Consider the following 26,823-nt stretch of genomic DNA (forward strand, 5'->3'; position numbering starts at 1 on the left):
ATCCTCTCACCTAGCTCCGCATCAAAGCCATTGGCATCACCAGGCCAGGAACAGCAAAACAGGGGCTGCTCGGGGGCTGGCTGGAGCACATCTTCTTCAGCGGCTTGAATTGCCCTTCCCTGCGCAAAGCTGAGACGTCTGTCCACGTGCTGGGTGGCCACGGTTTCAAGGGGAGCCTCTGGGTGGGAGGTGGACGCAGCTGGAGCCCCGTGGTCATCTGTTCATGCGCTGCAGGATGGTCACGCAGCCGTGATAACTGGTACAGCGCTGCAGCGGTGGCTGCTGCTCCACGCTCCCCGTTAGAGGGTCGAAAGTGAACGCTTTGTCCGTGCCTTCCCCGTTCTCGTCTCGGCCACCCAGGATGTAAATCTTCCCTCCACACACCGTCAGGCCACAGCTCTCCTGCAAAGCAGAAGGGAAGGCCCAAGAGCTGAGGAGCAAACCTCCAGCTTTAGGCAAGGGGGCTGAGCGGGCAGGGGGTGAGTCATTGCAAGGGGCTCAACTCCCACCTGCCCTGCAGAAAGGGGCAAAAGCAGGTGGTGCAAGTGATGTCTGGCACCTGCGGTGCTGCCATCTTACTGTTTCGGTAAGAGTTTAGGCACTTGAAACGCCCCAAGCCAGTGATGGGACCGTTTCTGGCAGTCCCCCAGACTCACAAGCACACCAAGAGACCACAGACCCTGCCAGCACCGCCCTGCAAAAGCCACTTACAGGGGTGCAATGACGTGGGCATTTTAATTCCAACTGGGATGAAACGTACCCCACCATTCTTCTTCACTGCGCCACGGCTCACACTGCAGAACCGCGATGACGCTAAACCAAGACACACAACCACCACCAGTCCGTGTTCATTCCACAGACCAGGCTAGAGCCAGCATAACCCTCACCCTGAAATGCACAGTGTGGAGAATGGGTCCTCGACACCAGTGGTTTCACCCTACAGATCCACTCCCCTGGCGTTAACAGCCAGTATAGACCCAGTCTCAGCAAGAAAACTTGGGTTTGCTGTGGGAGAGACACCCTCCAAGCAGTATGGGCACTGGTGGTGAGTACATGTATGACTGAGTTGCTCTACAGAGGTCATGTTCACATGCTCAGAGCCAAACCCACAGTGTATTTTCCTTGCCTTCAGTCTCAATAAAACACAGATAGCTGCTATTCAAGACAGAGGGAAGGCTCAGAGCTTCTGCTCTAAACCTCTTCCTTACCAGAGGCCCAGGGAGCGTGGCCACTTCTCGCCAGCTGTCTTTCCTTGGATCGTAGCTGAAGATTTTGCTAAGGAGTCCACCTACAACATAAATGATGTTGTCCAAGCAGACGGCACTGATGCACCTCTGGTAAAAAGGGGTGGGAGACAAGAGCGACCACTTGTTGTCCTCTGGATCATAACACTGGACCTGGGAGGAGAAATGCAGCTATAGGAACATGAATTTACCACATTTCCCTGCTTGGATGAAGCTGCCATGTGCTAGAACTAAAAGCACATGGGGACAGAAACATGGATGGGAACTTTGACACCCAGAGACCAGTGCAGAGAGCAAAGGAATGAGGGGTTCTAGCATTCCCTCTTGCATTCATGTCTCCCAGGGCGGCTGTCCTTGACCCAGATAGCGCACGGTTAAGTGTTCAGAGATAGAGATGAGAAACACTTGTGGCTCTTCCTGCAGCTCGGGAGACCAGAAGCATCATGTCTGTCTTGCAGAGGTCTCCTCCAGGCGGTTACTGGCGTAGCTGCTTATCTGAAGTGAACGCCCACAGGGTGTGAGGTTGGTTCCTGTGGTGCCTCAGGGCTCACCAGGCTCCAAAGCAGAGCAGGCTCTACTGAAACCATCCCTAATATACTCTCGACTCTAGACACCTTCCCTCTCTTGTCCCCAAATCTCATTAGCTTCCATTTAAATGTGTGACCTCTCATCTTATTGCACAGAAGCCTTCATTAGTTTAAAAGAAAAAAAAAAAAAGGTGCCCTTGTTGCTTAAGAACAACCCCATTTCCCTCCACGTTCCCTGGCAAACCCTTTTTGTTAGGTCTCTGTCCATTCTTGATGCCCCAGCAGTACCTTGTCGGTGTTAGCGGTGTCATCCACAGCACCGCCCAGCACGTAGAGCTTGTTCAGGCAGGAGACCACAGCCGCCGAGCTCACGGCTTGAGGTAGCGGGGCCAAGGTTGACCAGCTGTTGGAGAACGTGTCATAGCACTCCACGCTGGAGAGGCGGTAAAAACCATCAAAGCCTCCCACAGCATAGATCTGCCACAAAAGGAGCAAAGCAAGCTGATTAGAAACTCCTGGACTCAGACCTGTCACGGTGTAAATGAGGGGAGGCTAGGACTTGGCCAGAAGGACAGACCCTAAGCCATGGTAAAACCTTGGGGTTGGACTAGGTGACCCTTCAAAGACCCTTCCAACCCAAACCATTCTATGAAACACCCCACACTGTATGGCTTTCACCCAAGGACTTAACACAACCGTCCACAGAAGACTTGTACTGTCCCATGGTAGATCTTAACTGCTACAACTTCATTTGTGACTACTTCAGGTGACAACACGCATCCAACTGAAACCAATGACATCTTGGTTATGTCCTAGTTGTTCTCCCATCAAAACCATCCCCAAATGACCCAGAAGACAAACACACACTGACGGTTTTTCATTGTACTGGGCAGCAGAAATGGGGGACAGTGCTCCACATGGCTTCTTCCAAAATTCAGGCCGTTGCCTACCTTGCCCTGAAGTGTCGCCATTTTGTGCCTCCATCGGCCCTTCTGCAAACAAGCGACCTTGATCCAGACATTGAGCTGGGAGCTCAGCACCCAAACATCATTGCTGCTGATGTGTCCTCCTGAAAAACAGAGGGATGGAGAGCTGGTGCAGTTCCAAGGACAGCCCCATCACCTCAGGACACCACAACACTGCATAGTCCTCCATGCAGTGGAACAACTTAGGCCAGAACACGGTTATTGGGTTATGGCCACGTAAACTCAGCTTCCCAAGGGAGATACCATCTGGACTCCAGGGCATTTGATACACTGCTTGATCCCTTACACAGAACTCACCTGACAGGCATTATATTTTAAGTGGGGGACAGGCAGGAGACTCTGATGTTTTAGGAAACCTTGTCTGACAGCACACACCAAAACCAGCTCATTTCACAGCTGAACACTTTTGGCAGCTGCCCAAGGGGAGCTAAAGGGTTTTTAATTCCACCATCTTCCCCTTCCAAGGTGAAATTGTTCTTTGGGACAGCAAACCCCAAACCACCTAGGGATGAACTTGACCAAGAAGTGACTTTGCTCAAAGCTGGGGTGCAGTAAATGAGTCCTAGTGAACAGACCTAAGCAGTGGCTGTCCAAGCAGAGGTCGTGCTGTTCTTTGCAATCATGAAGGGATCATCTGGTCCAGGGCGTCTCACCTGATATGTACACATCGTTCTTCAGTGTGCAGGCAGCAAACTCTGACTTGGTGTAGCCAGGCACGCTGGAGAGGGCTGTCCACTGCCTGCTTTTTGGGTGGTAGAGGTCCGTGAAGGGCAGCTTCAGAAGGCCTTTCTTATCACAGCCCCCAATGACGATGATGACTTCTGCCAGCTCCATGAACCTAAACCATGAAAGACATGGGTAAGGCCCCTGACCAGGCCACCCCTCTCCATCATCCTTCCCATCCTATCTAGGAAGCACAGCCACATAGGCAGAGCAAGATTCTCTCCTGCATCAGCTACTGATTTTCTGGACAAATTATTTCACCCCTGCACCTTCCCTTTTGTCTGCGCGATCGAATCAAAGGCACCTCCCAGCTTGGGTGGGAAGAGGTCCAAACTGCACAGGGAAAGAATATGGGAATGACTTTTAAAAGTCCCTCACGAGACTTCCTCCTGCCACTCACCACCCCCCCTGACAGCACAATCAAACCTAATAATCCTCCAGGCACAGCCACGAGCGTGGAAAGCTGTTCCTGGCAGCCTGCCTGCAGCAAGCTCTCTGCCTGGAGAGAGAAGTGTTTCCAGGAAATCTCTCTCTCTCCAGCCCTAATAGCGGCAAGCAGACGAGACAGACAGCAGGGGAAGAGAAATTCAGCCAACTAGTAGGTGGAAAGAGAGGAATGGCTCTGCAGATGGAGAGGGGAGAGGAAGGAGGAGGGTGAAAGAGGATTTGAAAGACTTGGTCCAATCCCCATCTCTGCCGTGGTTTGTGCAGGCTGAGACTATTCACCTAAGACCAAAGCTGTAAAAGGAGGGAGGTAAAACATGGATGCTGGGGGCTGGGATTTATCATCAGTGATTTTTAGCTGTTGGCATCCTTGAGGAGGTCACCACGGACCCTGTTGTTGAGCTGTTCCGTCTGTAATAGCCTGTTGTGGTATTCAGCACAGAGAAGATGTGTCAAACCATCTCTTCCACCTGACAGAAACATGCCCTAAATGCCAGGCTGAGACTTCTGAGATGCACTCGGGCAACCTCTCTCCTTCTACAGGAGCACAGGATCCTCCACGGAGCAGCAAAAAACCCTGCACTGCTTGGGCTGAAGAGCAGGAGAGCATAAGAACCCGTCCCTGCAGCCCCGTGGTCATGGGTGTCCTCTGGAAAAGGGTGGGGAGCCTTGCAAACCAACTTGGTTTGAAATGGCAGCCACCCCAGAGCAGAGGTGTCCATCAGCACTCTTACCAAGCACACCCTGAGGGACCTGTGGCACCATGAAGAAAACAGCAGAGACTTAAAACGTGGCTGGTCAAATCCAAACTTCACAGTCACAAGAAGGTGCAGATTTCTACACACACCCCACCCTTGAAATCACTTTTTCTTTGCCACCTCCACTTTACACTGGCAGCTGCCTGGGCCAGCACCTCTTTATCTTCTTGCTGTTCACCAATGAAACAACCAAAAGAAAAAGAGGAAAAAAAAAAAAAAAAAATCGAGGTATTCCTAAGTGACCGCCTGGACAGTAACAGCTTTTTTTCCTGGACATACACTAATTCCCGACCCTGCAGCGATGCCTTTGAGCTGGGCACCCCACTGATGGTCGGGAGGACTGAGACTGGTCTGAGCCTTCGTGCTAACAGACACCCTCGAGAAGGTGGGAGAGAGACGAAGAGAAGTGAAATGAGAGCAGACCAGTGGCAGAGCTGAGAACAGAAAACAGGTCTCAACCCATTGGTGAAAGCAGATGGAAATAAAGAGCTACAAACACCCCTTCCTGCCCATAGCCTGGACGCGTCTCCAGACAGCATCGTTGCACGCCCAGAGCAACGTGAGACTAGAGCACTTCTTTCCAGCAGAAAAAAAAGCATCCCGTGCATTAGTATAAATTTCACAGGAATCCTTTAAGCCAGGCAAAGATCTCCAATGCCTTCACGGTGAAAACAGAGAGGCCAAAAGAGAAGCAATTGGAGGAAAATTAAAAAAAAAAAAAAAAAAAAAAAAGAAGGGAAAACAACCCAAGAGCTTCCCTCGAACTTTGAGATCCATCAACTTAAGACTAAGCCAGTCTAGTGAAGATGATGCTGTGTTTTACCTTCTGGGCCTTGATCGCAAAGAGCTGACCTCGTTCCCGAGGATGTAGTACTTGCGGGCCTCGTGCAGTAGAGGGATGCACTCCTTTGAGTCCTGGATGAGTCCATCCATCTCCACCTTCTCCAGGAAGTAGGTGGGGTCAAGCAGGGGCAGACGCACGTGCTCGAGGAGGTCCTTCAAGGCTCCCTTCCTGGCAGGTACGTCATGCCGTACCCAGCGCATGACTGCTTCAAAGACCACTTCCTCCCTGGGGACCACCAGCTGCTCGTCGGACAGATACTCAACCAGCTCCTTCACGCCCATCTCCAGGAACTCTTCATGGCTTGACACCTCCACGAAACACTCCAGCATGAACCTCTTGCTCTTTTCTGTCAGAGACGCAATGGAGAATGAATCAGCAAACTTCATGATGCCCAAACAATTGCATGGGTGAAGCTGGCCTTCGAGGAAGGTGACACAAGCATCTCTGAGCTTGGAGATCTGCAGCAAGTCAGACAGTTCCAAGATGCCCTCAACGTTGTCCTCCTGAATGATGATGTTCCCCCCATACATATAATCAAGAAGGAGAGACATCGTGGAAGCAGATATCTTCTGGATATTAATGATATCCTGGTGGCCTTCCTTGAGATTACCACCAAACATGGCTCGGAAATATGTGCTGTTGGCTGACAAAGTGGCGCGGTGACAGGGGAATTCTTGTCCATCGATTAGCAGCACCACGTCTGTGAAGATGCCGCTCTGCCGGTAGGAGTTCAGTGTCTGGAGGATTTGCTCGGCATGGCAGGACCCACTGCAGAGCTTCATGTGCAGCTTTTCTTTGCTCGGGTCCCGCGTCACGTTTTCCAGGCTGCTTGTCCTGAAACTTGATTCTTCTTTCATCATTCGATGCATCCTGATGGGGAAGCAGTGAATGAGACAAGAGAACAGTACGCTGTTAAAATACCCGACTGCAATGTCCAACACCATCACAGTTTCTGCATCTTCCGCAGTGCCACGAGGAAGTGCAGATCCCAGCCAAAATACAGTCAGGCTCTGCCCCTTCATCCGCACACGTGGCTCCTCCTCAGTAACCAACATTTCCTCCAAACCGCAGCACGGCAACGGGCACTAGGATATTTCCAATCCAACCCCATCTCAGTAGACAAACTTCTGCTTTAGGAGATGTTCCTTCTAAGGCAGTCGCCCAACCTATGCTGTACTACCACCTCGATACCCTTCCCTTTCTTTCTGACATCTCACAGCTCTTATTAACTGGTTTCCCCATCCTCTCAAATGCCAGTGCTCCACGGCACAGCCCAGCTGGGAGCAATGCAGTATTTTGACTTTTTCTACCCACTATGTTTCCCCAGATGTTTTGTTCCAGGCAAAAATCCAGAGGCAAGGATGCAAGACTGAGATTTGCCAATGGTAGCTACAACATGACCTGCCCAAAAGCAGGGGAGAGGGCTACATCTGGCATACCTTTCTGCTAGATTTGTTCCCCAGACGATTTTAAATCTTTCCTACAGGACTTCACAAAGCGATTGCAATGAAGCCCAGCCGACGTCTCTCATTTGAGTTCCAACGGTTCACAGTTCCCATTGACAGCGTGAGCAGCAGGACCCGTCCGTGTAGGAGAGGGAGAGTCGTGTGCTCAGCCTGGAGGCTGCAAATCGCTGCACGTCCCAAAGGGTGATCCCTGCTCATGCCGGGGGTAGGCAGCCAGATCGCCTGCAAAGAGTAACCCCTGGGGAGAAGGGCCTCTGCCTGCGGGGTGGGGGATGTCTGAAAAGCTGAGGAGCACCGTGGCATTGAAATAGTGACAAGAATTGAATATCTCTGACAAAGGTGAGTGAATTAAAGACCCCAAGACCCTCAAATCCTGCCTCGACTGTCCTAGACCCACTAACAGGTTGGTGCTTCCCCATTTCCTCCAGTTCTCCCCAAAGGCCCGCCCCACCCCATCACTGTGGCACAGACCCAGATGCTGGGGGGAAGAGTGAGGAGGGGATTGAACCTGGGTCTCCCCGCGCTTGCCTGACTGCTCTCACCAGCTGGATGTTAAATGAAAGGGGCGCAGCAATGCCACCGCCTGGGTTTTAAAAGCATGGCAGAGAGTCAGCGCCACTCCTTGGAGAGGGGTGCCACCCGCAGAGCACCCCTGATCACAGCTTCTACCACGGCCATGCAGGTTTTAGGTTGCTTTTCTGAGGGTCTGTAACAACAAAGAGCCCATTTCAGGGAGCTCAGGCTCTGATCCTAAGGGCCCCCTAAGTCAGGCTCTGGATCATCTCACCCCAAGCCTCTGTCAGGAGCTCAAGTCCTCACCAGGGTGACAAGTTACAAGACATCAGTGACTTTGTGGTGTCCACACACTCCGCCGCAGGCAGGCAGGTAGCACATCCCTCGGGGAGGAGTACCTCGACTTTCTCATGAGCCAAAATCCCTGTCTTAGCTCTAGTCCTTCATCTCTTTTCGCACTCCTGCACCTCCCGGACAGCCATCGTGTCTGACCACAGACCCCAAAGGTGCTCAGATTCTCCTGTGCTCCAGAGAACACATCCTGGCTGCTCCTGCACCAGGGTAGCTGTGTGTAGGGCAACCGAGTCTAGTCCTGAGGATCTTCACCCCACCACCCTGAGAAAGATGTCACCACATCCTTTGTGCCTCCAGCATCTCCCAGCAGTGGGGAAAAACACCTCTGCCTGTGCCACGGGGGAGCTGCAGAGACCTAAAGAGCAGTGAAGCAGCATGACAAGCCCTAACTAAATGTTTAAGAAATCCCATGATGGTGGGCAAAGGCTCTAAACACCCCGAAAGCCACTGACGGGTGCTCAGGGCTGCGCACAGAAGGGAACGGCAGTTAGTTGGTTCAAAGTGATTTAGAGAAGTTACAACAAAGGCAGATCTCTACAGAAGCCTTTGCAAAGAGCACGGCAGACTCCACGTTTCCCCGATGCATGTGGCTCCGGGCAAGAAAGAAAAACCCATCTATAACCCCACTTGTCTCCCTGACCCACACACGTTTCCAAGCCATGACGGTCACACATATCTCTGCGTGGCTCAGTGCTCAGTGCTCCCATTACAAAGAGACACAAACACACACCCCCAATTAATCCAAATGCCCTTCCCCAGCTCCCATCCCACCTGTCTACCCACAAGACAGACAGTACCAAGGCCAAAGAAAGAGTGGTTTTGCCCCGTTGCCCTCGCCCACTCACACTCCTCGCCGGGTCACCCTCTCCACCCAAGTACCACACAGCAGCAAATGATGAAATGGTTTTTTTTTTCTCTTGTTGCAGGCCCCCCCAGCTGCTAGTGCAAGAAGTCCAACATTACCTGGCCCACGGGTTGTATTCTCCAGGTAGGACCTAGCGAAGACTCAGCTTCCCTCACGGAGAGCTCCCATCCACGTCGGGGCTCTGCACAGAGGCAGGTCCCCTCCGCAAACCACGCTCAGCCCTTCTGCGGCAACACTTGGGGGAGGCAGCACAAAAGCATCCCCTTTATCCTCACTGCCGGAGAGGTGGGGGAGAAATCTGCTTTTGTTTCTCCTGAATGACATGCCGGAGAGCTACAGGGCATTAGCCATGCAGCTGTCAATAAGAGCCATCCAGGGAGGAGCCAGTACCGAGGGAAAACCCATCCCAGCTCAGGGAAAATATATCACACCAGGGCAGCTTAAGAGTGCCGAGCCATCTGGAGAGCAAATTGAGGTCCAGGTGGAATGATTCATTTGATAGAGACTCCAGCTCGCTGGAAACCGTGCTAAAGCCGATAAATAAAATACGGCTCTGTGAGCAAAAAGACGCCTGGAGCAGGAATGGACTGGGTCAGGGAGAAGCTGCAGTCCCCCTCATTAACGTGTGATAATTAGGTAATTAGGTCCTCGAGGATGATGAGGACAGAAGGGGAGGTTTGCCTTGAGTGGCTTTCTGCACCCTCCCCTCTAACTCGATCCCAGTTGTTGGCTGGATTTCTACGTGCTCATAGCAGGACCAAAGCAGCCCTAGGGAAGCTCCACCAAGTAACCCTTGGGCTGAAGGTTGTCAAACCCTCAAGGTGACACCGCCAGCCTTCCCTCCCTTGCCCAGCATCGCTTTGAACAACTTGTATTGCTTCACACTAGACAGAAGAGAAATATTAATAACAACCAGCCCCTGCGCGTTATCATCCTAGTGAAATCGCCTTTCTGTGGGGCACCACTGCCACGCTTGCTGGCTGGCTCCTTTCTGCTCCTCTCCCAGTCGCTGGGATGCCGGGCACAAGCTGGCATCCTGCTCGCTCCCAGCATTTGCATATGAATCACTGGCAACCTGGAAGGGACTGCGGTTTCCCAGCCTGCACAGTGGGCTGGGAGGGTTGGGGGATTTACTCTCAGGACCTTCCACTCTGATAGAGTTGGCACTGCCGGGCTACACCGACCAGGGGTGCAACCATGTCTGCGTGCAGATGAAGCTAGAGATGACCAGGAGTGGGTCATCAGGACAAACGGCAGCACAGCACCGATCCTGCCTTGTGGGGTGCAGCAAAAAGGTCTCCCGAGTGTTGAAAACTCTCCAGCAAGGTTGCGGAGCTGCCATCTCCTTGCAGCCACGAAGCACGGGGCCACCAACTTGTTCAAAACCAAACCCCAGCTTCAAGCAGCATGTGCAGTCCCGGGGGTGAGGGGGGACCAGCTTCTCAGAGCTGTAAACACACAGTGAGAAGGCTCTGCAGGGCGCAGCGGTCCCCGTGCCCCTGCCAAGCTGCCTATTGAGCGGATTTCTACAACCAGGCTGCGCCGCACGTGGCCCTGCATCTCCCCCTGTGATGCCACCGAGCCCCAAAGCGCCTGTCGCTGGGCAAAGGCTGTGTTACGACCCACGCTTGTGGCCTTTTTGGGTGAAACAGAGGGTGTTAAACAGCCCACAGGACGTGGGGGTGTTTGAAAGGGGTGTCTGCTAGGCAGCGCTGGAGGAACAACGCCTTACGCAGGGGCATGGGCTCCACCTCTCCTTTGCTCCCAGTGCCTTAGGCCTTCTGCCAGGGTAGACAGAGACACCAGAAGCAGTGATCTTACAGTGGATTAGGACTCTGAAATCCCCTATTCGTGTTAAAAACACTCAGGCCCTGGCACACGGAAGCTATTAGGCACAAAGCCACAAGCATTAAAAAGATGCAAAAGGGAAATACAAGTAATATGGGACCAGGAACTCTAGGCACCTGCTGGGGAAAGCTCTCTGTGAATGTGGGATCAAAGCTTCCTGAAGGAGCAGCAGAGCATGCATGTTGGGAGGAGAAAGGAATAGAAAGGAGAAGGGATGCAGCTAAGCTGAAGAGAAAACAAGGAGAAAAGAACAGAAAAGCCAAGAGGAAAGGTAGAAGAGAGGTTTGGATAAATCAGGCAACAGAGGCCATAGTGAGACATCCTGAGGGAGATGGTCACTAGACAACATGGTCTGTACCTCCCCCACTATATGACCAAGAGAAGTAAACATGTCCTACCCAGGGCAGCTGCCTGTGCACTCCTGGGCACCACCATCCATGGCTCCACCTTGCCATGGAGAGAGTGAAGACGCCCTTTTTTTCCCCCTCAGCCAGGGAGTAGACGTGAAGTGCAGTCACCAGCCTCTGGGAGGAGAGACTGAAGCAGGAGAGCCAAGCAGATGACTAAGGGCAGGGAAGTAACTAGAACAGAAAGAGCATCCAGAAGGATCAGAGTGAGAAAATTAAGAGGCTTAAGATGAGAAAGCCAACAACTTGATTTCCTATTTCACATATGGTCAATACTCACATTGAGCTTGAAACTTGGTCAGGAGTTTCAGTCAAGAAGAGGCTGCTGACACCGAGAGTCCAGGAGGGGAACCAGCCTTCAGACTCATGCTGCTGCTCCCATCATGGCCAGGATTTTCACATTGAGTTTGAAATTTGGAAGCTCCTAGACACTGCGTCATACTAAGGCTTGACGTGGTTTGAGCCCACCCAGCTGGCAACAAAACCCCCCCACAGCCACTCGCTCACCCCAACCCCGTCCCCTGAGGGATGGGGAGGACAAAAGACACCCAAAAGGCCCGAGACCCAGGACAGGGAGGGCTCACTCCCCAGCCATGGGCACGGGCACAGACGGACTCAGCTTGGGGAAAACACCACCAATTTCAGTTCAACACCACCACCACCACGGACAATGAGAAATACAACCAGGTCTGGCCAACACACCTCCCCCCACCCCTCCCGGGCCCGGCTCTGCTCCCTCTTCCCCCGGCAGCGCAGGGGCAGCAATGGGGGTCCCAGCCCGCCCGGCACAAGGGGTCTCCCCGCTCCCTCCCCTCAGGGAGAGGGGCCCTCGCAGCCTCCCCTGCCCCAGCGCGGGTCCCTCCCGGGGCTGCCGCCCTCCCAGCCACGGGCTGCCCCGGAGCCACGGCCGCCTTCGGGCCCGCTCCCTGCTCCGGCCCGGGGCCCTCCGCAGCCGCAGGCCGCCCTCCGGGCCACCGCCGATGGCCGCGGGCCGCAGGGCCTCAGCTGCTATCTTCCCGCAGGGGAGCCCTGGCTGCGGCACAGCCCCCCTCTCCGTCCTGGGGGTCCGCAGGGCTGTTTCTCTCACATCTCCCCTCCAAAAGAACTCCCCCAACAGGTTTTTCCCCTCTTGAGTACGGTTATTCACAGAGGCGCCATTGGCCTGGCCTTGGCCAGAGGTGGGTCGGAATTGGAGCCGGGGGAGCTTCTCGAAGCCTCTGACAGGAGCCACCTCTGTAGCCCCCTCCCCAGCTACCAAAACCCCACCAGACACCAACCCACCCAAGGCTGTAGTGGAGATAGGAGAGATCCTTCTTACAGCAGGTCGCCGAGTAGGCCTAGGCCATGGTCACACAGCACCACCTCCCAGGCCCCGGGACAACAGCTCTACTGGCAAATTTCAAGGGCTGGAAAGGTTCCCAGATACCCTGAGAACTATTGTAGCTATACCACTAAGCTCTTAGAAATAAGGGCAGTTTTAGAGAGGAAGAAAAAGAGTTAAATAGCACAGCGTTGGCTGTCCCAAGCCATTCGGGCTTAGAGCCAGCAACCAATCCTCAGCTCTTTTATTTGAATAACAGACACAGCCTACATGACTCTCGCTTCTCTCCTTTCAACTTTGCAGTATCTTTGCCTGGGGTACAGCAACAACGGCCGCAGTCGGGGATTATTCAATATTATAGATATCAGGAGCTCTACCCCTTCCCCTAGGGCAATTTTATGTGTAACACTCAGCTGGTATTCCCGGAGCCAGTCAAATTCATGACACGGTACTCACTACCCATCACCAGCCAGTGAGATAGGGTTGTATTTACTTTAATCCTTTTCAACTATCAGTTAAATGCAGCCATTCAGGGGCTGGAGAAAACAGCTGCTTAACAAAGAATAATCCCATGCTGACCCAGACAAGAACCCCTTCTCACCCAAAGCACCCTCTGTCTGCAGCTGGGAAGCAGATCCTGGGCTAAAGAATAAAAAAAATAATAGAGCAAGCACCAAGCCAGCCTTTCCCTTAATATACACATTTAGCAAAGAACTGCTCAGGGACTTCCCAAGCTGGATCTCAGATCCGCACTCCTGTGTTTAATAAGTGCTAATGGACATACGGGCCATTTATTCCTCTTTGAACTTGCTTACAGTTTTTGGCCTTCACAGCACCCTGAGGCAATGACTTGCATAACGTGTGTTAAAAATAAATTGCTTCCCGTTTGTTTGGTTTAAAACTGCTGCCTGATCGGTTCTACGGGTGCAGCATTGTCCCCATGTGGCCACAAACACTGAAAAATTATTCTACAGTTGCTGTTCAAGACTCAGGTCTGCACAGTGACCCCATCTCCATGTGACTGCTTTTCAGCTACTGGCTTAGAAAACCTGGATGGGAGAGAACCACAGAATGGTTTAGGTTGGAAAGTTTGGGCCATCTGTTCCAACCCCCCGGCAGGGAGCAGGGACACCTTCAGCTGGATCAGGGTGCTCACAGTCCCGTCCAGCCTGACCTTGAGTGTTCCCAGGGATGGGGCTTCTACCACCTCTCTGGGCAGCCTGTGCCAGTGTTCCACCACTCTCATTGCAAAAGATTTCTTCCTTTTATCTAGTCTGAATCTCTTCTCTTTCAGTTTAAAACCACACCCCCCACACCCTCCTTGTCCTATCACTACAGGCCCTGCTAAAAAGCCTGCTCCCATCTTTCTTACAGGCCCCTTTAAGCACTGAAGGCCGCTCTAAGGTCTCCTCAGAGCCTTCTCCAGGCTGAACAGCCCCAACTCTCTCAACCTGTCCTCTTAGAAGAGGTGTTCCCTCCCTCTGATAATTTTCCTGGCTTCCTCTGGACTTGCTTGAGCAGGTCTATGTCCTTCTTATACTGGGGGCCCCACAGCCCTGCAGGGGGGGTCTCACTAGAGCAGAGTAGAGGCACAGAATCCCTCTCTGGACCTGCCGGCCACGCTGGTTTTGATGCCACCCAGGATATGGCTACCTTTCTGGCTGCGAGCACCCATTGCCAGCTCATGTCCAGCTTTTCATCCACCAGCACCCCCAAGTCCTTCTTCGCAGCACTGCTCCCCATCCCCTCACCCCCCAGCCTGTGTGGATACCAGGGCGTCGCCTTGACCCAGGCGCAGGCCCTTGCGCTTGGCCTTGCTGAACCTCGTGATGTTCACACAGGCCCACTTCTTGAGCTTGTCCAGGTCCCTCGGGATGGCATCCCATCCCTCAGGAGTGTCAACCACACCACTCAGCTTGGTGCCATCGAGAGGAGATGGAATACAGTGGTACCAATCTCAAGGACGGATCTCCAAAACTCCCCCTGGTCAGAGCTTTAGCTCCCTCAGGCAGCACAAAAAAGCAGAAACACGGGGAGAAGATCAAGGCATCATCCTTATGCAAGGGATCCCAGAACACATGACAACGTCACAGACTGGCAGGGGAATACTGACAGTTTATTTCACAGAGCATTGCAGAGTTTATTTTGGTCTAGGCCTATTCTCATCAAAAAGGTATCATCCTTTTAAAAAGAAAGGTAGCAAATATTCAGGACGATAACGGTAACAGTCAGTGCATTACACATAAAGTTTGGGTCTCATCATAAAAAAAAGAGAAAGAAAAAAGTGAATTGTGAAAACAACTCTTCGTTGGATTGCTTTTAACACTTCCAAGTTTTAAGCACTTGACCTTTCAATAAAGTCATCTCCAAGGATAAAAACAGAACATGCAGGTGATTATCAACAGATGCTGAGATTTAAACAACATCTCTCACTTGGCAATGACAATCCACCGGGAATGTTTCAATACAGCACCACATTAAAGGGGGTAGCAAATTTGTTCTCAAAAGCCTTCAAATCCACCAAAATCTTGCAATTCTGCAGAAAAAACACACCGTGTTTCACAGACTGAAGAGAGTACCATATAGGAGGGACAGTATCTGAGGAAGGTAAGAGGGAGCACGGACCAGGGTCTTATTCCACTTACATTCATAAAAACCCAGGGTAGATGCAAACAACTTAATGTCTTGATTTGCACTGCTTAGGAGGCGTTTATTAAAGAGTGACAATTCATATTTTTATTATTAATAGGGATATTTTTCTTTTATATAGATAAGTTGGCCACTTTTGCCCTCGGTTCTTACACACTAAGCCCAAGACTTTGGAGTTCAAAACACTACTGGAGTACAGCTTAAAAAAAAAACCCCGAAGCCAACCGAGCAGTTCAGTGCTGCCAAAACAAGAACAAACTGCTCAAGGCTGGTTTTACTGTGGCTGGTTTCTGGCTTTTCCAAGCCAGGTTGTGCGTTGGACACCATGCACATCAGCACCCCCCAGACCGCTGCCTTCTCCCAGCCGCTCACGGGCTCTGCAACCCAAGGCTCAGCCTCAGCTCCCGTTCCCTCCACGGGAAAGCGACTCGGACGGTCCCATCGCTTTCAAGGCAGCGCACACCAAGCTTCAAAGGAAGCTCGCGCTCACGGGGATTTCTCACGTTGCGCTTTGTGTCGACCAAGGCCCAGCAAGGAAGGAAGCAACCCAACACCAGGCGGCCACGGGGACCGAGCCAAGGCCCATTCACAGCTCCAGCAGCCTTCCAGCTGGCTTCAGCTGCCTTGGGAACCGGCTCCGTGCAAACAGCAAAGTGACCCAAAAACGAGCTCCTCTCCACAAGGCCTTGAAGGTCGAGAGCAGAGAGCTGAGACCACCCTTGGGCTGGCTGTGAGCCGTGTCAGGGAGGGCACAAAATTCAACTGCCATCTACTTGGTTTCTGAGCTTTTTTTTTTTTGTTTTCTTTTAACCTCTGGTCTAGGGTTTTGGTTTAAAGCCTTTTGCATTGGACACAAGCTGATGAGAGCTCTTGCCTTCACGAGCCTGTCAGCATCTGCTGCAAGACCATCACTCCTTTGGAGGACACGAACATGCAGCTTTTAAAGATTCTGCTTTCAAAGCAAGGAGAAAAGGTCTCCTTGCAGGAATAAATTATACTCCAAGGCTGCTTCACCTTCCGAACTATTTACAACTCCTTCACCCATGGGCACCTCCTTGGGCCGGAGAGGGGGAAGCTCATACCACACCACCACCTCCTCTTCCCATGCAGGTGCAAGGACAGGGAAGCAAGGAGCAACTGCAGACGCCACGTGGAGTGGCAGGCACTTTACCCAGATCTGAGCAGTGATGGTGCTAAAGGCGTTGCTTTTCGCAAGCCATCCAGGCTCCCGGCAGATCCCAACTTGGGGAGAAGACGGAAAGAAAGAAAGAAAGAAAAAAAAAAAAAAAAAGGGAAAAAGAGAAATCAAAAATCAAATCATTGCTGCCAGCAGAGACCAAGCTACAGCCAACGCTCAGGATTTGCCTTCAGGACTGCAGCAGGACGTTTCAAGAAGGCCATTCCCCGGCGAGCATCCAGGGAAGGAGGACGGGACAGGGAGAAGGTGCCCAGGTGACCGACCCAGTGTAACCCCTTCCCTGGCTCTGAACTTCAGCAGGGAAGAGCAGTGCTATCTCCTCTCCTAGGAAAGCTTCTCTCCTCCAAACAGCCTCCTGTTGCATTAGAGCTAAAACTTCATTGCCCAGGAAAGGGGGAAGGGGGAAACGAAAGAACCCCAACCATAACAAAAATAACACTTCACGAGAACATCACAACATTCAGCTACACAGTCGCTGCACCAAGGGAAGGAGTGGAGCAGGGCAAGGGGGAGAAAGGGGAGACACGTCCAACGTGTTTTTCCCAGAAACCCCCGATGGGACTCAGGCTGTCACGTCAAGATTCAAATAACTTCGGCTGTAAGGTCAAGGATTTACTGAACACAGGATTTCCACTCATGCCCTGGAAAAATTACACTCGAAAAACCCAAAGAGACAAAAAAATTCTGATTTTCTACATATTCACAAAAATAAGCCCCCCAACCTCACAACCAGGGAGGTGGAGCAGCTCGTGTTGGGGTATGGGAAGGGGTCTCTGCCCAACCAGCAGTTCCTCAAAGGTTCCCATCCCGCAGCCAACAGGAGAGCACGGCTCTCGCTGCCCGAGCAAACGCGGGGGATGCCACACGCCGGGGCTGGCCCGGAGCCCCTCAGTTCATCCGCAGCTTGGTGTCCCGGTGATCCGTGGGGGTGACCATCTCGTTGGCGTAGCCGTTCTCGGAGCAGAAAGACAGCTCGTCCCTGGTCTCCACGCCGTTGTTGATCTCTGGGGAGGGTAGAGAAGGAAGGGGGGAGGAACATGGTTACAGGGGTGCAAGTCCCAGGAACGCCCCTGTGGGTGGGGAAACCGAGGCACCGAGCAGCCGTTGCAATTCCGGCGCATGGGATCTATCTGATCCTACAGGGATTTCACCCCGGGTTTAGTAACACTGCGCCCACTTAAAACCAGTTCTGAGCAGGATCCGCCTCCAAACAGGAGCTCACCTCTAAATTTCAGACCCTGACAATCCTGCCGCCACCAGAGGCGGAGCTGGACTCCCCCATACACGTGATGCTATGCCACAGGCTCGATTAGTCGCCTGTGGGAAAAGGGTGCAAAATACCCGAACTTAATTACCCCAATGGCCATTCTGGAAGAGGGGAGACCCCTCCAGTCACTGGTTTCACTGGGAAAAATGTGCCACCACCAGTGTTTTAATGGTAAATGCCCACCCTCAGCAACAACATTTGTTTTGGGGGCACGAAGCTTTAATATGTATCCCCTGCCTCTAAGGATATTTTATATCTATGACATTTTACATCTAGAACATGTTGAGGAGGCTTAATTCTGCTGTGATGAACTGCTTTTCCTCTCTGGTTTGCCTGGATTTACACCTGCTTTTCACCATCTCTGGAGGGCAGAATCAGGCCTGCATTTCACACTATAAGCTCTCGGAAGCAAGAGTTGTTGTTTTGCGGTATATTTGCCCAGTACAATAAATCCTGATCTCTGCTGGATGTCTCTAGCCCCTAAATACAAAGAAAGAAAACCCATAACAAAGCTCAAGGGAACCTTATACTCATATTCCTTCAAATGTGAGTTTTCCAGCTTCTTACACCAACTTTAATCTTTTAAAGCTAAATGTTTCCCTCCTCACATGCATTTCTGAGATCCTTCTTAGAGAGGGGAGCGAGATGGACACATTGCCAGCATGTTCCAACACAAATAAACGCTGGGAGGAGCACAGGGATCTCAGGAACCCGTTAGATCTATAGCGCCACTGAATTCCAGGTCTACCCCAAACTCATCACTGCTATTTGTGGTGACCTATGCCATTATTTTAATGGGTTTTATACTTTTATATATTATATTTATTTATAGGTATAAATTTTATACTTTTATGTATTATATTTATATCTAGATTTTATATATTATATACTTTTATATATATGTTTATACACACTGTTGACAATTGAGAGCGGAGAAGACGTGGGACAGTATGAGAGCGCTGCACAGCATAACTTGGGAAGTTAAGTGCAGGATTCCTGAGCAAACCAGTGCACAGACCGGCACCAGTTTGGGATGGATGAGCCATGACCATATCCCACAGGTGGTTCGGTGCAGCACGGTCAGTCCAGTCCCCCTGTCCCACCAGCAGACAGCACCCGTATCAAGAGCACCTCCTCCATCGACAGAGAGCAGGGTGACAGCCAAGGGCTGGGGCAAAGAGCTCTGACCAACCAGCCCCATCCGTACCTGAGAAGATCAGCTTCTCCTTCATGATCTTGATGTCCCGGCTGGACCGGCGGACAGCAGCGCTGAGCATGATCTGCTCCGGGTTGTAGGTCCTGATGCTCCCTAGGCGCCACCTGCAAGACAAGAGGGAGGTCTCAGGGGCTGCTCTCCCCGACCACGGGAGCATCCTCATGTCCACCGACAATGTGGAGACCAACAAGTCCCAGAGATCCTCACACCTTTGCTCCCTTACACCTACACAACCCCACAGGGTAGGAGGATGTTCAGAGATGAGCGTGTTATCTCAGAGGGGTACAGGCATACAAACAGGTCATCTCTAACCACCTTGGGCATCCCAGTTCCACTAATTTCACCGGGGACAGGCGATATCCCAAACCCCTCTCTGTCACATCAGCTATCCAGCTGCCCAAAGGAGGGAGGGCTATTTTGACTCTTAGGGTTGGAAAGAGGGAGCAGAACAAGAGACCAAGCCAAGTAAAAAAACCATAACCTTTTCCTCACTGGGTGACATGCTCATGCTTGAGCGAGAAGAGAACTCAAAGGGAATTTAAGGTCTCAAACCCAAGACACAGCGAAGACACTGACACGAGCTGCTCTGCAGGAAGTACAGGCAGTCCCAGTGCAGGCAGCCATTTCTCCCAGTGCGCTTCCCTCCCCAAATGCCTTTACTTCAATGTTTCTACACAAACCCTCCACTTCTTAAGCCCTGATGAAACTCGGTGTGTTCACCAAAAGTTTCCACCACAATAACAATGAGGCTGATGGGAACTTGGCTCAACTTAAAATCAGCCGGACTTTTATTCTCCTTACTGAATGCGTGTAAAGAGAATTACTGATGTTAGGAACAAGCAATGGCAGTGAGTTTGAGAGGGATTTTACCTTTAAAGCTGTTTTTCAGCCTGAGAGCACCCCTGTAGCAGACTCCCAGCTGCAGAGCTGCCAACGTTAGGAGTGAAGGGTGGGCTGCTGCTGCTGCTGCTGCTGCAACAGGGGAAAACAGGGCTTGGGGGGCTCAGACAGAGCAGCCATACCCAAGATCCCACTGCAAAGGGATGCTCTTTAGGCCAGGCCTTCGTAGCCCACACCCCACCGATTCGTCCTGCCTCCTGACCACAGAGGAAGGCTTTCAAGTAAATCCCCTTCTCCCTGCCTGAGCCAGGGATGCTCTAAGGCTGTTTGATGGAGAAACGGCAGGGATTTAGGGTGGCTTCTGGGGTTTCTGATCTTCCAGCACCATCTAGTGGCTCACTCACATAAGAGGTGATTTTTTAAAAATTTTTTCTTAGGGTGACGACTGCCTTCTCTTAAATTTCTAACCCCCTCCCAAAACTCAGGGAGCAGAGGATTTGAGGAGCCCCACACATGGCCAGCCTGGGGCCCCAGCATCAGCTTGACAAAGCAACATCCACAAAAGAAGTTCCGCCATTTTCCCCGGAAAAATCTAGCTGGTTTCATAGGGTTTCCACCCCCTTCCCCAATCCCAGTGGGTGGCACCACACCATCAGGCTTTGACTGGAGTACAGATGAAGGCAGATGCTCTGCTACAGAGAAAAGAAAGGGTGGGATGGCAACACAACACAACTCACAGACCCATGGACAGAGGCAACACAAGGAGGAAAGGACATTAAAGTATTAAAAAAAATTAAAAGTGAGAAAAAAAATATTTTTCTTCTACCATCATCGTCTAAGCTGAGCCACTCCAACCTGGGAGACGACTATTTTTGCCCTTAGTGTCCCACGCAGGCAGATCCCACTAAGTTCAATGTGGCTGCAAGGGCATAGGATCTCACAGGAGAAGACCCTCCTTAAACCATAACCAGGACCAAAACGTATTGCCACGAGGCTTTTCTTTGCCCCACAACATCAATTTTCTGCATCAGGCTGGCTGCCATGGCCAAAAGGCACAATGATCTCTTGCCCATAGGTCCTAGACGTCCCATGGGGGGCATGGGCTATTTTGAGGCACATACAGCCCAGCCTCAAAGGGGTGCAGGGACCGAGGGCTTTTCTCCTCCTGCCAAGAGGAACGACCACTGCTCTCTGCTCCCCATCTCACGTGGTGGCTGCGGTCAGACCCAGGGGTGGTTAAATAAGCATGAGGGGTTGGTGACTCCTCTCGCAGGGGTGCATTGCTCTGACTGAACAAGCTAGGACAGGGTGACCCCATTTTTCAGGGGTGCTTTGAAATACCCTCTTACAAGAGCCACCAGTAGTACATTCAATCACAATGCAACTCCAACACCATATGAGATACTCTCCTGCTGTGCTCAGTAGTCTTTGGGTGACCAGAAAGCTTGTTTAATAGAAAATAGCACCTCTCCTACCCCCTCGGACTCTGTTGTGATCGGCCATGTTTAGGACAGCAGCGTGCAAAAAGGCCAGACAGACAGCAGGTAGGTCTTGTTCTGGGAGGTTGGCATCAAAGCAGACCAGACGGACACGGGGTGGGAACAGACTAAAAAGTACTGGGACAACAACACAGAGACAGCATACACCACGTTAGGGCCACGACCGGACCCTTGGTTTGGAGAGGCAATGCTAAATGGCACGGAAAAGGGATGGGAGAGGGGCGGGGCGGGGAGAAAATGGGGTTGGTTGGTATCAAGGTGATAAGATGGATCGCGCAAAGAGCCAAGCCAGCCGCAACCAGAGAGTCCCCCATCCTGCGACCGCTCTTGCCTAAAGCCTGCCCAACTCCTCCATGCCCGTCTTCTCCTTATCCACGAGCCAGGGAGCAAGGGGGAGGCGAGAAGGGGAAAACACCCAACCTCCCTGCATCCATAGACAGGCTCAGCCTGGCCACCTAGCCAGGTCCTGTTTGGGGCAGGATGCTGCCAGGACGTGATGCCACAAGTCCAAGGCGCCTCGTGGAGCAGGTGACACTTGCAGGTGGCCAGCCCCAACCCCCAAGGCAGTGGGTGGGGAGAGGGAGAGGGGCAGATAAACACAGATAGGGAGTAGCCAAGTCCTCAGAAATACAACCCCCCCGGCACACAGCGAAGGAATGGAGAAGGTCACACGTGAAGAGTTTGGTCCGAGTACAGACGCGGTGAAGGCTTTACTGCAGAAAAGTGGCAGCGCTTCCCTCCAAGGGGATGAGAACGACTGGTGAGAAAACAGCCAATACGAGGAGAAATCTGGGCTTCCAATTGGTGGCACTTCAAATCCAGCATCTCAGGCTCATTCCCTTCTGGGGTGCAGTGCTACTTATTGTCACGTTGCATTTCCAGTTTCACAGTAGTGTAACTGGGAAGAGACTCCTGGGAGATTCCAGGCTCCAAGTGCAGCAATTGATGAGCCAAACCTTTTCAGCTATTAGCTTTATTAATTCGTTCCCAGGGCTAGAGAAGCACTACTTTATATAATTGAACAGGTTACATTATTTTCTTGGCCAATTTAGAAGAGGTTGGTCTCAAAAACCCCTGATAAATGCAGGAAGGAAGGGGATATTTTGCATGGGATTATTTCCATGGAGAAGGCATTACATCCACTGGGAATTTCCCAATGACAACGTGCTGCCGGACCTCAGAACAGGGCTGTTATAAAAGGCAGCAGCTTGGATCATTGTAGTAGAAGGTCAGATTGCCTTCAAAGCATCCACCAGCTTCAGGCTCCCGTGGTGCTCATGGCTGTGGACTATGCAATGTTCAGACCCTTATGGTCCCCCCGTGAAGCCAGATGTTTGAAAGCATCGTGAAAAGCTGTGTCCTGCCCTGCCCATCTGCAGTGAAGCCATAGCAGAGAGGGAGAAAGAAAGAGAGAAAGGAAGGTTGAATGAAAAGGAGAACGAGGAGGAAAGCACCAGAATTACCTGATCATGTGATAGCTGTGAGATGCCAGAATGCAGCAGAAAGAGAAAGAGGAGGAACATGCACAACAGTCAGAGCAGTAAGAAAATAAACAAGGCAAAGAGGCAAAAAAAAGATCAGTTAGAAGTCATCACAGTTGGTATTTCCCCTCCAGAGAGGCTGCCACGATCCTGTCACCAGGGCTGAAGCAGAACAGGAGGAGCAATCCCTACCCGCGGCTACGGAGGAGAGACAAGCCATGCGTAGGAGAGAGGACGAGCACATCGAAGCGGTGGCTCTGTTCCCGCCCACCCCCTCATCCTTGCATGAAGGAAGCAGCTCTGTTTTGCCCCAAAAAGGACTTGGAAAAAAACCAAAACAAACCAAAACAAAAAACCAACCACGACACCAAAGGCCAAATGCCAAGCCCCATTTCCTGGAGCTGAATCACACCAGCAGGTAGGAGTTGGGCAATTCCGCTATGATTTGGGTTTGATATATCCTCCACGCTGCTCCCAGTTCTTTCATGTGGTGGAGAAACTGGAACGGCACAGAAATGGGTCTTGCCTGCACAAGGCTCTTTGCTGCAGAAAGTCCAACTTCTGGTACTGGAGTTTCTCCTTCTACTGACTTGGGGTGGAGTTGTCCCAAGGGAGAGATCCAAAAGAAGGCATCTGGCCCTGCCACGATGGACCCCACATGGCCAGACCTCTCTGAGCAACTGCCTTCCTACGTCAGGTCCAGCGTCTGGGCAGGGAACTCAGTGCTACAGGCTGATGGACCCCAGGGAAAGCTGGTGGCAGCTTCCAGCTCTTCTCACCCGTATCACACTTAGACTGAGGGTGGAAGAGAAATCCTGCAGTAAAGTTTTCCTTCCTTACCCTGCTTCCTCTTGGCCTACTCCATCAAACCTCTTCCAAACTGGAAGAAATTCAATCTGTGCAGAGAGGAAGAGTCCAGCTATTGCAAAGTCCACGCAGCTGCAACTTCTCCCTCTCTCCAAGCACGCATCATTTCACTCTGCTCTGGGACCTGTAGCTCCCACTCAGCAGGTCGAATCAGTTCAATTTCTTCAGCTGTGGTCTCCTAGGTCTGATTCAGCAGAGCCTTCTAAAAAGGACTTTGGGACAGGATGCAAAAGACTGAAAATACCTCATGAACTTGGCCTTCAAATTCTGCTCTTCAGAGAGGTCAGGCCCTGCCTCCAGATTCCTCTGTGCATTTCTGTGCCTGACAGAGAAATACAGGGTCTAAAGAGCAGGGATATCTCTTATTAAACCAACTGACGAATTTGAGGGAGTGGAAGAAGCTTCCAGATCACACAGCCACAATGGCCTTCTGGAGGAAAGGTTTAATCGGCCACAATTCAGATCACAAGAGTTCTTAGGAAAAAAAAAAAAAAGAAAAAAAAAAATCGATCTCATCTTGATCACTGGTTTCATTAACTGTTGGGAAATCTAATCGGAGAGGAGAGTTTTGAGTTGGCTGCTCACTCCATTATCCCATGCTGGAGTTGGGGACCCGCTGGGCACAGGTCTACCAGTGTGGGACTGTGCAAGTCATGAATTTAGACACAGTTATAAACAGACCCGACATGTGGCCTGAAGTCAAACCCGTAGTGGGTGCTGGCAGGAGCAACAGCCTACTGTAACGTGGCAAAAATACCTGGGTAATTATGCACCCAGGGGAAGGAAAGAGATTGCTGCAAGTAAAATCACTAGCTCCCGAGGCCGAAGGAAATGAAACTGCTGCTCCTAACGCAAAGGCATTTCGGGTATCAAGTGCAGCTGCCTTGAGGTCTCTAGGACAGTCGTTTGTGCGTGCCAAAGCAGGCGAGATTATAGAGCCGGGGGAAGAGGGGATGCAATTTCAGGATGACACGTTTTCCCAGGAGAAGGCTGCTGCTTCTCGTTGGAGGGAGTGCATCTCTCTGAGCTCACGCTTTTTCCCAGAGAGGGTTATTACCCTGTCACCACTGACAGCTAAAATGCCTCCTAGGAGAAAAGGCACATCACTGGGAGGACACCGTGGTTTCCTCCAGTATAATCAAGAGGAGTGCAGCGTGGCCAGCTCCGCCATTAGGAAGTTGATTGACCTCCTCCTGATTTATCAGTGACTTAACTTGCTCTGCTGCTGGGTTTTATGCTCCACGCTTGTTTTCAGGAAGCTTGGCTAACAGAGAGGCTTCTGCTGTGCCCTCAACAAATCCTTGCCCTCCCTTTTCTTTGGAAAATGGACTTTCTCTATGCAAACTAAGCAACTGATTTGATTTGATAAAGCATAATATTTCTATTATTCTTCATCCAAACAGGAAAAAACTGATTTAAGAAAACCGTTAACATGTGGTTTTTGAGGTCTATAACGGTGGAATCTCAGAACATCTCCTCCTCTTCTTTTAAAGCATTTTAATCTCTTTCTGAATGTCCATTTCCTTAAAGCATTTACAGTTTCTCTCCCACACGCATTTATGAGCGGAGCAAGGTGTCCATCGCTACTGTTCTGAGATCTCTCATTCTTCTTAAAAAGTAGCTGCCACATCCAATTCGGTGTCACATCTCAGAAGGGGGATTATTGTTTGCAGTCTTGGGAGGGATTTTTAACACACAGTTTCCCTGCTATTGCAATCCAAGCACCTGAGGAGCACGGTGCTCCCCTCCCATCTCCGCCCCACACTCTGAACAAAAACACGAGCCAAAAATACACAAGAGTCGAGCTGTAACAGTGCTACTTACTTCTGGAATATAAAAACTCCTACAATTATGATAAATGAAATGAAATCAGACGTGATCCAGATTAGGTGGTACTCGTCTGGAGGCTGGAAGACAAAAAACAGAAGCAGACCTTAAACCTTCTGGTTTGTACAGTCACAAAGAGCCCACGCGTTGCTGAAGTTACCACCAAGGCAGAGAGCAAAGCACAGAGCTGCAGGGGTCACACAAATCACAACGTTTAGGACATTTCTAATGCTAGCCTGTCACTCAAAATGATCTGATCAGGAAAAACGGCGAACAGGAACTATTTTAAACCCTCTGTCCTTTCGCATGCTGACCTTTCCCCGGAGCTCTGTGGGCTGAAAGTTTCCTCTCTCAGCTGTGCCTCGAGGTGAGGGTAAGATGCTGTTCGGAAATCCAAGTCGGTGGGAAACCACAGCAGTATATATACATTGTACACGAGACACGCAGGGTCCAGTCTGAGCCCGAATGTGAGCCATTTTGCACAGCCCCACACCGTGAGTTCACGTTCTTCTCAATTTGCCCTTTAAGGCACTGATAGCTCTGGTTCCGTTTGCCAGTCTAAGCGGCCGTGGTCACCACACCAGCCTAACCCAGCTCAGAAACACAGTACTTCACACTGATTTTTGCGCTGCCCAGGCAAGAGCAGCACCAATAAAGAAGTAAAGTAGCAATAATCGACCCCTGATGATGCTCAGAAGGCACCTACCCAGGAGAGCCACCAGTGATGCTAACGATTTTCTACTATCCCAAACCTGGACTAGTCCCAACCAGGAAAAGGTGCTGATTTTGTACCAGATGGATCCATCACAACCACCAACACCAGCAACTAGTGCACACAAGTAATATTTCCTTAGAGAAACAGAATACATAATGCGTAAAGATGAGTTCACACAACGGGAGCGTGACATGGATAAAACCAGTTGGGAGCCATTGACTCTGCTACCTCTGTCTCCCAGCAGAGATCAGCTTGTTTTTCTGCTCCGTCAATCTTTGTCTTTGTGTGTCTCAACTTACCCTGTGAAAGGGTACCACGGAATTAGCAGGGCAGTGCTTTAATTAGCCAATGTTTCTGATAGAGATTTAATCCTTGTATTTTCCAGCTTAATGACAGAAGGGTGACATTTAACACTACATTTGCTGCCTCTGTTACGACAAACAGACACAAAACTGATGTTCCCCATTTTCTTGGCGGGAGAGTGCCATTGTAACTATTTTGAAGGAAATCAAGGGTCTTCTAAGTTTGAACAAAATCTACACATCTAAATCTTTCATTTATGCAACCGTCGGCATTTCACAACGGAAGAACCCAAAGAGCAGGTTTTCCTGTGGGGCAAAAGTTGCATCATTTCCACCCCAAGCAATAGGTAGACAGGAACACATCTTTCTGGGCAAACTCCAGCACCTGATTACAGGTATTACTTTTAAGTCCTGCCAAAAGCTCAAAGCTAGAAGTTTTTGGTAGGTACCAAATCAAGGTTTTATAAGTGACAAAAATGGAATTTCAAGGTGATCAGAAGGGGAAAACTGGATTTTTTTCCAGAGACAGGCAACCCCACACACATCATCGTTAAAAGTGCCCAGTGAGCAGATGCCTCCTCAGCCCTGCAGATGAGGGAAGACGGGTGAAACATCTATTGTGGAGACAACTTGTCCTGCTCCATCAGCACCAAGACCTGCTC

At 51.0% G+C, this 26,823-nt stretch overlaps 2 protein-coding genes across 3 annotated transcripts in view; both read right to left on the reverse strand.

The window, feature by feature from the left end:
* Window positions 1-213: 213 nt before the first annotated feature.
* On the reverse strand, window positions 214-6,395 carry KLHL35 (kelch like family member 35). The gene is made up of 6 exons (XM_009948998.2): window positions 5,506-6,395; window positions 3,411-3,595; window positions 2,722-2,840; window positions 2,060-2,248; window positions 1,209-1,397; window positions 214-402 (listed from the first exon to the last, which is right to left on the reverse strand). The coding sequence occupies exons 1-6, from the start codon at window positions 6,393-6,395 to the stop codon at window positions 214-216; spliced, it is 1,761 nt and encodes a 586-aa protein (XP_009947300.2).
* A 10,640-nt stretch (window positions 6,396-17,035) lies between these two features.
* Window positions 17,036-26,823, reverse strand: part of GDPD5 (glycerophosphodiester phosphodiesterase domain containing 5) — a 106,256-nt gene continuing 96,468 nt past the window's right edge. The window contains exons 13-16 of one of the 2 annotated variants that reach the window (XM_086481588.1): window positions 25,142-25,224; window positions 22,433-22,447; window positions 18,622-18,734; window positions 17,036-17,151 (exon numbers count right to left, since the gene is read on the reverse strand). In XM_086481588.1, coding sequence (XP_086337714.1) covers window positions 17,036-17,151; window positions 18,622-18,734; window positions 22,433-22,447; window positions 25,142-25,224 — 327 coding nt within the window. The remainder of the gene's footprint in view (window positions 17,152-18,621; window positions 18,735-22,432; window positions 22,448-25,141; window positions 25,225-26,823) is intronic. The other variant, XM_086481587.1, reaches the window with a different exon arrangement.

Source organism: Leptosomus discolor, chromosome 1 (genome assembly GCF_034619465.1).
Source record: "Leptosomus discolor isolate bLepDis1 chromosome 1, bLepDis1.hap2, whole genome shotgun sequence".
Lineage (NCBI taxonomy): Eukaryota > Metazoa > Chordata > Aves > Leptosomiformes > Leptosomidae > Leptosomus > Leptosomus discolor.